Raw genomic sequence first — 13,241 nt, forward strand, 5'->3', positions numbered from 1 at the left:
GAGGTCCTCGTTTGATTGCTCACTTTTGGCCGGGGTTGGGAGGGCTAATGGAAGACCAGCCATGAACGACCGAGGTGAAAAACTGCCATTCGTTCGCTCCAGTCGGAGTGACCGACTTTTCAGTCGCACCCTCGAACACAGCATGAGCCTGTTCGACCTTTTTCGACGTCTCGAACCATTCCGTCTTAAGGCATACCAAGTGGTCAGACACTGGTCAGCTTGAGACACCGAAGAGGGGCTTCGGCCCACGCCTGCATAACGTTTGAGGACATGACTCCAAATTTGTCCTTGTGTTACCTCCTGACATGGCCAAGTCGCAACGAGACGGCAAGGATTGAGGGGTTTTGGCTGAGACGATCGGCTGTCTTGGGAGATTGGTGAACTTGGCGGGACAATTGCCCATGTCCTTGGTAAGTGGCAATAATTGAGTATCAGCCTGGTCAATTTTAATTCTCGCAGCCTCCGTAATTCCATGAGCACAGAAAAGCTTGTTGTTGGTGCAACTCTCCTACTTCAAGACTGCCCTGTGTGTTCTGATAAACTGTCTTGCGGCTCGGTCAAGATCGACTCTCCATGCTGCGAGATATCTCCAGTTGTGCTCCACAAAGTTCTGGAACTTTTGGATGGGACGGCCATCATTCGACTAATCGATTATCCCACTTTTGACAGTCCCCGCAATTCCTCCGGCATGGTTGCTAGTTGCTGCTACTGTGGGGGCCGATCACTTCCACTGTACTCCGTAGTTGACTGGGCAATGCCAACGATCCAAGACAGGTCTGTTTGGGTTCGAATAACACATGCTTCTCATGCAAGTCGAGAATAGTATGACTGCAGGTAGGTAGCATTGCATGAAACGGAAGTTCAGCAAACGAAATGACGGTAACTGTGGATGAAATCGGAGGGAGACTGAGAGGAGGCGTCGATGAGAAAGTCCCAAGAGCGCGGGAGGGATTATCCTACCTCGGGGTCCTCCGTAGTGTCTCGTGCTTCCACCTTGCCTTCACTCGTTCTCTCCTTCTCACCAGTTTGATGAGACTAGGCTTTCATTACAGAAGAATCAACAAAATGCGACTTTGCATCTAACTATCGTCGAGACAAAATTGATGCATCTGATGAACTCCTCCAGGGAATGTCCATGTTGATCGATACGCAACCACCCGAGAGAAGCCTAAGAGAGGTCGAAAGTGGACGGCCTGACAGGACAAGCTGCTGCAAGCCGTTTATTCTCGTCCATTCAGAATTGATGAAACCCATGGCCATCAGGATGACCGGCTCTCAGCCCGTTTCCCAGCTCTTCTCTTCATTGGAGCACAACATGAGACCGACATGTCTTTAGTCTCTTGTCCCTAGGCATGGGCTTGGCCAGCAGCTACACTAAAGCGCCGTTCGGGTTCGGTCGTGTTATTGATTCCCCGGTCTCTGGATTCTGGGCTGGCTCGTACCTCTCAGCTTACTACGGACTCCTTTCCCCAGTCCCCATGATTATTATTATGCTTTTCCGTTATTCGATCTCGGCCACCCCTCCCTAACCTTGACCACCCGGTCAAATGCGCCCCCATCTCAAGGAGATTCCCCGCAGATCAAATGCCAGACGGAAAAATTGTGTGACCAGAAAAATGGCGTGGGATAGCTTGCTCGAGGATTATTTAAGATAGAATGACATCTATCTCCAAAATATGGTTTTTCCACTCTTTCCTTTCGAACATATCCTCACTATCTTTGCGGGGCTCACCATCCGCTTTACAGTCTGCCCCAAGCCGTCACACGGAGTTCACTATTGCTCCAGAGTCCTGAGTATATGATCACGCAATCATGCAGCCCTCAGAGATCTTCGTGGGATCGATCGATCAGGGTACAACCAGCTCCAGATTTCTGATTTTCAACAGAGACGGTGAGCCTGTAGCTTCACATCAGGTCGAGTTTACACAGATCTACCCCAACCCCGGGTAAGTCCACTCTAAATGACCTCGCTTAGCGGCATTGATACTGATTGAACGTCCACAGATGGCATGAACACGACCCATTTGAGCTGGTCTCTTCCGTTGAGACGTGCATCGAAGAGGCGGTCAAACAGTTTGAATCGGAGGGCTACTCGCGATACAGTGTCAAGGCGATCGGCATCACAAACCAACGGGAGACTACCGTCGTTTGGGACCATGAAACTGGCGAGCCACTCTACAACGCGATTGTCTGGACAGATACGCGGCCGCAGGCTATCGTTCACGAGCTGAAGCAGAAGCGCGAGGCGTCGGAATTGCAACAGATTTGCGGTCTTCCGCTGACAACATATTCATCCGCCACGAAGCTCCTCTGGATGATAGAACATGTGCCCAAAGTTAAAGATGCGTACGAACGAGGCACATTGGCGTTCGGTACGGTGGATGCGTGGCTTGTATACCGTTTGAATGGTGGCGCATCGGCAAATGTGTTTGTGTCGGATCCTACAAACGCTTCACGGACGATGTTTATGAACCTTGAGACCCTCCAATACGACAACTTCCTCCTGGACTTCTTCGGTATCAGAGGAAAAGTCCACCTGCCCAAGATTGTGCCGTCTTCAGACGCCAAAGCTTACGGAGCACTGGCATCTGGAATACTTGCTGGCGTTCCGATTATGGGCTGCCTTGGCGACCAGTCCTCGGCGCTTGTAGGGCAAAAGGGCTTTTCGCCAGGAATGGCGAAGAACACCTACGGAACGGGCTGCTTCCTTCTATATAATGTTGGAGAAAAGCCAGTCATCTCCAAGCATGGACTTCTTGCTACTGTGGCATACCACTTCGATGGCAAGCCGGTGTACGCCCTTGAGGGCAGCATTGCAGTCGCCGGATCTGGCATCAAATTCCTACAAAATAACTTGAACTTTTTCCAAGAGTCCAAGGAAGTGAACGATTTGGCTCAGACGGTAGAAGACAGTGGAGGCTGTGTGTTTGTCACTGCGTTCAGTGGTCTTTATGCGCCTTACTGGATTGACGATGCAAAGGGGACAATGTGTAAGGCAATTAGGGTTAAAGCTCCTTTTGATCGGCGCTGACTTCCAGCGGCAGTTGGTATTACACAGTACACCCAAAAGGGCCACATTGCCCGGGCGACGCTAGAGGCCACCTGCTTTCAGACCAAGGCCATCTTGGACGCAATGGAGAAAGACAGTGGACATGCGCTGTCAGAATTGGCGGTTGATGGTGGCATGAGCAACTCAGACCTTGCGATGCAGGTACAGAGCATGAGCCCTTCTACATTCAGTTCTCGAAACTAATATCCCACCAGGTCCAAGCAGATCTCATCTCGATCCCGGTGTATCGCCCCAAGATGCGGGAAACCACTGCACTTGGTGCGGCTATAGCCGCTGGTCTGGCGGTAGGGGTGTGGAGAAATTTCGCTGAACTGCGAGACATTAACCGGGCCGGAGGAGCCGTCTTTGAGCCCAAGATCAGTCGCGAAGAAAGCGCCAAGTCATTCGCCAGATGGGAAAAGGCCGTCGCAATGTGCAAAGGCTGGTCTGGAGATGAGCCACCACCTCCAGTGCAACCTGCTCAGAAGGAGATGAAGAAAAACGCTCCTGAGGTTGTAACGAACCACAACGCTGTCAACGTTACGCCTGCGAAGCTCAACGGAGAGCTTACCACACCCAAATTCCCATTGATAAGTATCTCTGGAGACTTGGATGATGCCGACGAGGAGGACCTTTATCTGGAGCTGCGAAAAATCGAGATCCTGCAGCGACTCAAGAAACTCCGGAAACTCAAGCTTTCTTTCTACTGAGCGTCTCATGCTTCCATGTCTAGCGTTCTCTTTGGGATCTGTACCTGTACATGTTCATATTACGGTCGTGACGAATTAACGAAGTATATATTTTTTTTCTGGAAGAAGCGAGGCTTACTGGACCATTATTGCTATGCACATCCTGTTGAATGCACTCAAACCACAGCTAAAAGGGTGTCAAGACCACCATTTCTAGCTAGCAGAAATAATATGCTGCAGCATATATCTAAGACATCCCTGTACATTTGCCTGAAGTGGTTTCTGTGTCGCACAACCACACCACCGCCTCTGCTGACGTGGGATTCCAGGCCTCAACTGACCCCTCTGGCTCTTGCTCCTTTTTTCTTTTTTCCTGAGAGGCATAGATATCGCTATCTCGTGCTGCTGATTGTTTGAGCATTGCTGCATTCTTTGGCCTTCGCAGGTATCAGCTCTGCTTAGATCAACGATAGACAGTCTAGTGCTGCATAGAGAAACCTATCTGGTTGCGGGTAAAAGAAGTACCAGAGCTCGTGCTCAATTTCTGTGCTTTGTATGTATGGGATTCGTTTCGTAGGATATAGTGTGTGCTATGTCTATGTCCATAAAATTCATGCAAATGCGATATTATAAATCCAAAAAAGAAGAGTGGAAGTGAACTCAATCCTCCTTCAACGGTAAAATATCCTCGCCCTCTCTCACGAAAACACAATTCATTTCCGAACCAGGGCTAAGCGTAACCTCAAACTTCAGTACCGGGTCCTCGACCCGCTCCTTCCCATTGGCCGGCATAGCCTGGATCCTCTCAAAGGCCTGCAGGATCCTCACCACGGTGTAGCCCATCTCAATGGTAGCAAACTGCTGACCGAGGCAGATCCTCGGCCCCCCGTTGAAGGGGATATACTGCCAGGGTTTGGGCTGCCACCCGGACAGCCACCGGTCGGGCAACCATTTCTCCGGATCGAAGTAGTTCGGCGAGCCCGGCGGGTCGTAGTTCTCTGCGCTTCGCTGCATGATCATCGTCGAGTAGATGACGCGCGTGTTGGCGCGGACGCCGACTGGCGAGAGGCCGTCGGGCCCGCCACCGCGCGGCAGTGTCGTGTCACGGAGGGAATAGCGGACGTTGAAGGGAACGGGGGGGTAGAGGCGCGTGGTCTCGTTGAGGACGGCGTTCAGGTACTTCATCTCCTTGAGGTCGTTGTAGCTGGGTTTCTGGGCCGAGGGGCCGAGACCCAGTCGGGCGCTGATCTCCTTGCGCAGTTTGGCGACGACGTCGGGGTTGCGGGCTAGCTCAAAGACACAGAAGGAGAGGACTGCGGCTGTGGTGTCGCGGCCGGCGAGGAGAACGGCGACGATCTGGTCACGGAGGACGCGGGGGTCGCGAGTGAATCGGGCTAGGGCGTCCAGGAAGGTTTCTCGCTTGGAGATCTTCTGGTCGAGTTCCGAGGGTGTTAGAGAGAGGGCTCGTTTGATGTATGGTTGGATGAAGTCGTCCATCACTTTGAGTTCCCGGTGAAATTTCCTCTTCGTCACGATGAAGTTGAACATGCTGATTCCATCACTAGTGTTAGTCACCACACTTCACTCGTTCGCCGAATGGCAAAGAAGCTTACCCTAGACGAAAGATCTCGGACTGACGATGCTTCACATATCCGAAGGCCTCTGCGAATCTGGTCTCCGGATTGTGCAGACTGTTTGTGCCCTGGCCGAGGAGATAATCCGTGGCTGCGTCCAGGGTGAAGCGGAAAAACAGAGAACCAACATCAACGACTTTGCTCCCACTGGGCGAGTTGCTTCCTTCCAATAGAGGAATCAAGTTTTGGACGTGTTTCTCAAAGATTTCAGTGTCGACGATGCGATCCCGGACAAACATTGGTCGGATGAGATGGCGTGAACGGGACCAGAGCTCACCATCCGTGGCGAAGATACTGTCACCTAGAAAGTCTTTCCATTGTTCATGAAATTCCTCGCCTTTACCATAATCGGCAAATTGTCCCGTGAGAATAGCCTTGATGTTCTCAGGGTCTTTGGTCAGAATGACCCGACGCGTGATACCTCCATTAAGCTCGGCGGTTTTGACGCAGTCAAGCTGGGCGGCTCCTTTCGCGTTCAGGATCGCTTGATGCAGAAATTCGTGGTCTGTACCGTCGCCGTTGGCCTTGGATGCTCCGTAAAGGAAATCAATTGCTGTTTGAACTGTCAGCCCTGCTCGCGTCACCCGGAAAGCTCCTTGACTGTTTGCGACAACCTACCCCACGGCAGGCAGAAACGGATTCTCGGGGCTCTGTAACCCAGCTTCGAGATTTCCTTCGACACCTGTGCCCTACGGATCAAGCAAGCAAAGACCAAAGCCCCCAAGACATAGAGAACTGCCCGCCCCGGATGTATCTGAGCAAGGAGTTCCTCGATCATCTTGGCAAGTTGCTGCGTCGCCGATTTTCAAATATTGCACATATGAATCACGCAAGTCATCTGTTGAGGAAAACCAGGGAACACAGAGTATATACTGAAATATGCAACCTTTTCATGCAGACAAGTCACCTGCTGCGAAAAACAGGGAAGACAGACTGTATATATGCAACCGGTTCGTGCAAGATCATATTCATACGTCAAACTAGCTGCGCCCGAGACAGAGGTAGCTGGGACACAGTCCCTCGGAGATAGACCGCCAGTTCACGACGTGCATACAAACCTCAACGCAATACAGAACCAGACAAGCGACGTGATGTTGGGAAAGTAAGCTCAATGGACCTGGAGAGCGCGTTGATCGAAGGCCACCCATGTGTGGATAGTTATAGCAGACTAATGAGTCAACGACCGCTAAGGTAGTCTTTTGCCTCCCCACCAGCCCGCAAACGGGCAGTCGAGCCTCAATTGACGTCTATCCACTTTCAGGTGCACCTCAGTATGCTTGCAAACACCCCCTTGCATAACATTCGACTATTGCCTACGTAGTTAGTTTCCTGACCTTGGTGGCGGTTTTTAAAATACATGCTAATAAGTGCGATCATAAGCAGGAATCTCGATTGTCTGATACCTCATATGCCGCATGCGGTAAGGATATTGGCTGTCATTGCCATAATGGAATCAATCTAGCTGGAGCACCGGATAATAATGGGCCCCAAGGCGATACTCAATATAAATAAATTATGCTTCAAATGGGATATCCAGGAGCCCTTCACCAAAAGTTTGTTCAAAGGGTCATCTCGTTGCTTCATCGAGGCATACCGGTCTACCGGATCCTATCAAGGAAGAGAGGATTGATGAAAGATGGTCACGGTCCTGAAAGGCGTGGAGCTCGGAGAATTTGACTGAATCTCATTTTCATCTGAAAGACGGTATTTCGACCATATACAAGCCAGAGTCCCCCAGTTGTGCCCATGGAGTTGGAGCATATAGAGAGAGGTACTCGGAAGTGACAGCCGATTAAAGCAGCGAGGCAATAGGGCAACAAAAAAAGGCACCAAAGGAGTATGTAAGCATCGTTTGTCATGTCGCCAAGCCTCAGTGCACGTGATTATGTGGCTGATGAAATCAGCTTGGCATCTTGCCTCATCACCCAAAAGTCTCGTAGGATACTCCCAAAACAAGCGACTCGTGCTCCTCCTTCTTTGACCCTTCTTTACCGAGAAAATCAATTTTGCATAGGCTGCGATTTGTACTTGGTTCTTCTTGCCATAGGAGAAGCAGATTTTGTTGCGATAGTACCCCCCTTTGAACGGGTGGCGCGGGACCTATCATTGTACGGCCGTCTATCCTTTGCAACGATCGCATTCAACACCACGCGCTCGTCACAATGACCACAGAAATCGCGGCTGGTACCCCTCTGGCGGAGGCCTTGAGCAATGCTATCCAGCCCAAACTCGCGGAAATGGGCTGGACCTCCGATGGCGGCGATGATTCAGCTTTGATTGAATACATTATCCTGATGCTAGTCAACGGCAAAAGTCAAGAACAGATCGCAGACGAACTTTCCAATGATTTGCTCGGCCTTGGCAGTGAAGGAGATACACAAGCTTTGGAGTTTTCAAGATGGCTCTTTGAACAGGTCGAAGTCCTTAATCGACAGATCAACGGCGGTGGCGCACCGGTCGCAAACGAGACGGCACAGGCTATCCCGTCGTTCAACGACCAAACAGCGACTTCGCAAGAGGGTAATGGAGGAGGAGATCAGGATGCCACTATGAACATGGTTGATGGCTCGCACACGGATGATTCGATGTGGGTTCCCGCTCCAAGGCACACGTCACGGACTTTAGCTAACAATGATGGACTCAGACCTACAGGACCGAAGGCGATGCGTGGCGGCCGCCAAGCTGGGAGGGGTCGAATGTTGAACCAGATCAACAGAGCTTTAGATCGCAACAGTGACTCAACTTTACACCGTGTCCGCGGTCAACATGGCCGGATCAATTCTCATGGTCGGGACCACACCAAAGGACGGCCTCATCAGAACGGCGGGGGTAGGCGGCAAATGAATAATGGACTGCCCATGGGCGCCGCCCAATCAATGATGAACATGAGCCCGCAAGATCAGATGCACTTGATGTCGCTGCTAGAGGAACAAGCTCGGATGATGGCGCAGCTCATGCCGGGATTTGTCTCACCTGCGATCAACCCGGCATTTCAACAAAACAACCAACAGCAACAAGGACGCTCCTTGTTCGACCGTGTTGAGCGTCAAGGACGTCCACATGGTAACTCTTCTAATCGTGCCCAGCACCATGGCGTCTCAGCAAAACCACCCTCCGACGGCGACATGGATACCAAGCCTGATGGCGCACAGGATGAGAGTAATAACGACAGTGTCTGCCGCTTCAATCTTCGCTGTACCAGAAAAGACTGCCCCTTTGCGCACCAGTCACCAGCTGCGCCGGAAGGTACTCCTGTGGACGTGGCCGACATATGCACATACGGCGCCGCATGCAAAAACCGGAAATGTACAGGACGCCATCCTTCTCCCGCCGTCAAGTCCGCACACCAGGCCGAGGAGCTTTGCAAGTTCTTCCCCCATTGTACCAACCCTCACTGCTCCTTCAAACATCCCTCAATGCCTCTGTGCCGCAACGGGGCCGACTGCACTGCGGAAGGTTGCAAATTCACCCATCTTCAAACGCCTTGCAAATTTAACCCATGCCTCAACCCAAACTGTCCTTACAAGCATGCGGAAGGCCAGAAAGGTGCCTTTCCGGACAAAGTTTGGACTGCGGATCAGAACAAGCCCCGTGTCAGCGAGAGGAAGTTTGTTTCAGATGAGGATGTTGCTGAAGAGCTGATCAAGCCGGGTGCTGCAAGCGAGGATGGTAATCAGAACCAGGAAATCATAACGTGATACCTCGGCGAACGCTGCGATATCTTCTAATTGCGAACGGCCATACACCGGGCCTCAGTTGAACCTAGAACCTTGCTTCAAATCATATTTGTCCAAACTTGATTCTCATGTATTATTCTCATTTGTGGACGATGGCTGGCTGGAAGGGCGTTTGTCGATTTTCTCACCGATTCATGGGAGCAGTTTAATGACAGAACATCATCATGTTGGCTTGTAAATAGAATTTGGGTATTCATGAACGGGTTCAAAATGCTTCATACCTGAATTCTCTTCTATCAATGAGCAACTGTAGCCGTACCTCTCAAAGAAATATTCGACAAGATTGAGTAATGTCGGTTGTACTGAGGATTACCATACTTACTGGTAATTTACCGCCGGGGGTCGGAAGTTGGAGATGTCCTCTTGCATGATCGTGCCTCACTCAATCATGCTGTTCCTTCATCTTCCCTTCGATAGTCTTCCCTATACACCATCACTGAGATGCGACTGCCATGTGCCCCTAGCCGTGCACTGAGGGCAGCGCGGACGCCATTGGCGTTCGCCCGCAATGGCCAGAAGCACTCACTGCATACCGGCACCTACAACGCCGCGGTTATAGGAGGTGGCATCACAGGTCTCGCGACGGCCTTCCGTTTGTCGCAGGACCCAAAATGCACTAAGATCACCCTGTACGAGAAGCAACAGCGAGTCGGGGGCTGGATGATGTCGGAGACCGTCCCTGTCGGCGACAATGATGGGAAAGTTGTATTCGAATATGGGCCAAGGACCCTGCGGGCTGCGACTCCCGCGTGTCTCCCACTTCTTGACTTGGTACGGGAAAAACATACTCCTCTGGTAGTTATCCGGATAGCTAACCCGTTGTTGTTTTTGTCTTGCAGCTGGTCGAGCTAGAATTACTCGAGGATGTGTTGATCACGGCCAAGTCGTCCCCCGCGGCCCAAAACCGCTACATTTACTACCCCGATCACCTTGTTCGCATGCCTGGTCGCGATCCCAGCCGTAGCCGGTTCTCCGACCTCTACTCGAACTTTCGGACGTTGCTTACGGAGCCTGTCTTTGACAAACTCGTGCGAAGTGTTGTGACGGAGCCAGCGAGGCTGCCCCCGGGGCCCAAGTCTGTTGACTCCGACGAGTCTGTGAGAGACTTTATTTCTCGGCGATTTGCCCCCGAGGTCGCAGATAACATAGTCTCGGCCGTGTATCATGGTATCTACGCCGGCGATATTGACCGGCTGAGTGCGCAGACCCTGCTGGGAACCTACAGGGACCTTGAGCAAGATGACCGCCGCGTACTTGGGGGCCTTATACATGCAGCCACCTCGGATATCACGTACAATCTGATGGATGATTGGCTGGCGCTGCACTCGCTGGCTGCGACAAAGCAGAAGAGCTATTGGAGTAGTTTGAAGACGCTGGTCAGAGACGCCAGTGTTATCACCTTCAAAAACGGCGTGCAGCAGCTTACTGATGCCTTGGCTGCGGCATTGCGCAAGTCCACGAAAGTGGAGTTGTTGACTGGTACAGAGGTGAAGGCTATCAGCACGAATCCTGTGAACTCCGATCTGACCGTAAGTGTAACTCTTCTGAGTGAAAGGTAACTACATAATTTCATCGCTGATATGCTTGTCACAGATCCACTTCGGAGAGAGGAAATCGAATACCCATAACCGCGTGGTTGCAACGAACCCGCCGCCCAACCTGGCGCAGCAGTTGGCCAAGCCTACAATGTCGGGACAGAAGCTGCCTCAAAACTCGATTCGCCAATTGCAAGAACACAACTACGCCGTGAGTGTGATGGTTGTCAACATTCTGTATGAGAATCCCAATCTACTCCCTGTCAACGGATTCGGCTACTTGATCCCGCAGTCGGTTCCGTTCGAACAGAATCCCGAGATGGCCTTAGGTGTGATCTTCGGTTCCGACTCTAGTGTAGGTCAGGACACTGTGCCTTGCACCAAGCTCACCGTCATGCTGGGTGGGCACTATTGGGATGACTGGAAGACGTCAGATTACCCAGACCCGGATACCGCCATTGGGATGTGCCAAACCCTGCTCCATAGACATCTTGGCATCAGCGAGCGGCCTCTTCAGGCTGCTGTCAAACTGCAACGTCAAGCTATTCCCCAGTACACGGTCGGTCATCTGTCGCGCATGCGGGACCTTTCACAAACAGTGCGCCAGGATTTCAATAATCGGTTGACCCTGGCTGGCAATTGGTATAATGGCGTGGGGGTGACGGATTGTGTTCGGCAGGCGTACATGGCCGCGTCGTACGGCGTTGGAGCACTTAAGCTTGAAGCACCGAGCAGTGATGTGCCCTGGATTAGGTACAACTGGCAGGGCTGGGAATTAGAGGGCGGTATACCGACCTCTCCTGTGCGAACGACCGAAACTTATAGGTCGGAACGTAATTATTTTTTCTAGTTAGTGGTGGAGCAGCACCTTGCCCTTGCATAATTGTACAATATGCGCTATCTTGCAATTAGAAAGAATAATGGAATGACCATTGAATGCACTAAAATCTTTCCTAGTCTGTAGTTTGATGACTATCGGGCATTCGAACACATTGGTACGGATGTATGGGTGATCTGCGGACGAGTTAATTTGAGATAATCACTCTTCATCTTTGACCATACCGGCCCAGCATAGTTCGAGTTTGTTCAATTGACACTGATTCGGACGAGGACGCGTTGTCGTCGTCTTGTCCATAATCCCTCCTCGAATCGGTGATGGACGTACGGCGCCTGGGAGACGAGGCTGTCGTTGCTGCCCGAGATTCGACACTTGTAATCACGGCCATATACATATGTCCAGCAGCCATGTATGATAGCATATTGAGAGAAGACTCTGTAGCGATTCGAGAGTTAAGATGTCGAGCGCTGCTGAAATACTCGAACAATAGTGCGCAGTCCGTTCTGTTGATTCAGAAGCATGTTGCTCACAATTTCGTTCAGGCACCCTCCTTCTCCTTCTCCTTCTCTTTCTCTTTCTCTTCAGTAGAATCCTTCTTGTCGCCATTAGCATCAAAGCCCAGGGCATCAAGCTGACGAATCAACTCCTGGATCTTGATCACTTTCTCCAACTGCTCGGGCAGCAGCGCCTCGCCCTGGTTCTTCTTGTCCCGCAGATCGCGAGCCTGTCTGAGCTTCTTCTTCAGGTTCCGTGCTTTCTTCTCCTTCTCCGCTTCAGGATCGACTTCCGGCTGCGCTTCAGCGGTCGAATCTTTCTTCTCAGCAGCAGACGCACCCGAACGCCAGTTCTCTAGATCCCGCACACTCTGTCCATTGGCCTGAGTCGAAGTCGAAGCGGACTCGGATTCCTGCGCCGCCTTGGCCTTTTTCTTTGCCTCTCGCCGCTTCGCGTTCTTGTTGCTGGCTGCTGTGTTGGCTTTGTTTTCGCTCGCCTCGGTCAATCCCTCGGCGCCTGGAACCCCGCCAGAACCACGGTTTCGCCAAGCCGCTGCGGCACGGTTCTTGTACAGCTCGACATCTTCCGGGGGACGGTAACCTGGTCGAACTTTGATCTCGCGACGCTTGGAACCGTCTGGGCGGACTGAAGAGGGGATGTAACGTTCCCCGGTTAGGGCGTCGGTGGTGATGCCGGAATTAGTGGACGCCATTAAGGCTTAATCTAGCAGAGGTGTAGTAATCGCTCGCAAATCGATGATTGAGATAATTTTGCTTGGCAGTGAGTGGGAGCCTAGAAGGAAGACTATGAACTGAAGTGTTGGTATTGATTGTTGAGCGAGAAATGCTCAAGGCGGACACCCGGAGGCTCTGCGTGAGACTGGTTCCGGTCGACCAATCAGCGACCCGGTGATTCCCGCTGCTGCTTTTCGCGCCGGCTCGAAACTTCAATTCAACCTCTCCGTTTGGTAGTACCTCGCTCGTCTGCAACTGGCTTTGCTCGTCGTCCTGTTTTTCTCGCCCTCCTCTCATCCAAGTCATTCAAAGTCACAATGGCCGGTGCTGTAAGTACTGCTGAAGTTGTATTGTGAATGCTGAATGTGCAGTTGGCTAACTCCGGTCCCTCGGTCACAGATCGCTTCCGCTATCTACCAGCATGTCTCCCTGCCTATACCTGACACTTGACGACGACTTTCGAGCATCGCTAACCTAGCCTATTTTTTGCGATTGACAGGGGCCTGATCCGCAGAAACGCGGTATACCTG

At 51.7% G+C, this 13,241-nt stretch overlaps 5 protein-coding genes across 5 annotated transcripts; 3 read left to right on the plus strand and 2 right to left on the minus strand.

Annotated features, from left to right (window-relative positions):
- Positions 1-1,812: 1,812 nt before the first annotated feature.
- On the plus strand, positions 1,813-3,759 carry ALT_0621 (glycerol kinase; the record flags this gene model as incomplete). Its single annotated transcript, XM_033556076.1, has 4 exons — positions 1,813-1,946; positions 2,005-2,990; positions 3,045-3,211; positions 3,265-3,759. The coding sequence occupies 4 exons, from the start codon at positions 1,813-1,815 to the stop codon at positions 3,757-3,759; spliced, it is 1,782 nt and encodes a 593-aa protein (XP_033411967.1).
- A 639-nt stretch (positions 3,760-4,398) lies between these two features.
- Positions 4,399-6,150, minus strand: ALT_0622 (cytochrome P450; the record flags this gene model as incomplete). Its single annotated transcript, XM_033556077.1, has 3 exons — positions 4,399-5,287; positions 5,352-5,925; positions 5,991-6,150. 3 exons carry the CDS (start codon positions 6,148-6,150, stop codon positions 4,399-4,401), a joined length of 1,623 nt encoding a protein of 540 aa, XP_033411968.1.
- A 1,384-nt stretch (positions 6,151-7,534) lies between these two features.
- ALT_0623 (mRNA-binding protein NAB2) lies at positions 7,535-9,070 on the plus strand (the record flags this gene model as incomplete). The annotated part of the gene is made up of 2 exons (XM_033556078.2): positions 7,535-7,959; positions 8,017-9,070. The coding sequence occupies 2 exons, from the start codon at positions 7,535-7,537 to the stop codon at positions 9,068-9,070; spliced, it is 1,479 nt and encodes a 492-aa protein (XP_033411969.1).
- A 480-nt stretch (positions 9,071-9,550) lies between these two features.
- On the plus strand, positions 9,551-11,494 carry hem14 (oxygen-dependent protoporphyrinogen oxidase; the record flags this gene model as incomplete). The annotated part of the gene is made up of 3 exons (XM_033556079.1): positions 9,551-9,880; positions 9,949-10,638; positions 10,703-11,494. The coding sequence occupies 3 exons, from the start codon at positions 9,551-9,553 to the stop codon at positions 11,492-11,494; spliced, it is 1,812 nt and encodes a 603-aa protein (XP_033411970.1).
- Positions 11,495-12,020: 526 nt separating this feature from the next.
- On the minus strand, positions 12,021-12,689 carry ALT_0625 (putative RNA binding protein Pym; the record flags this gene model as incomplete). Its single annotated transcript, XM_033556081.2, has 1 exon — positions 12,021-12,689. One exon carries the CDS (start codon positions 12,687-12,689, stop codon positions 12,021-12,023), a length of 669 nt encoding a protein of 222 aa, XP_033411972.1.
- Between the last annotated feature and the right edge of the window lie 552 nt (positions 12,690-13,241).

The sequence above is a fragment of the Aspergillus lentulus genome (assembly GCF_001445615.1).
Source record: "Aspergillus lentulus DNA, contig: Alt01, strain: IFM 54703, whole genome shotgun sequence".
In the NCBI taxonomy this organism is placed as follows: domain Eukaryota; kingdom Fungi; phylum Ascomycota; class Eurotiomycetes; order Eurotiales; family Aspergillaceae; genus Aspergillus; species Aspergillus lentulus.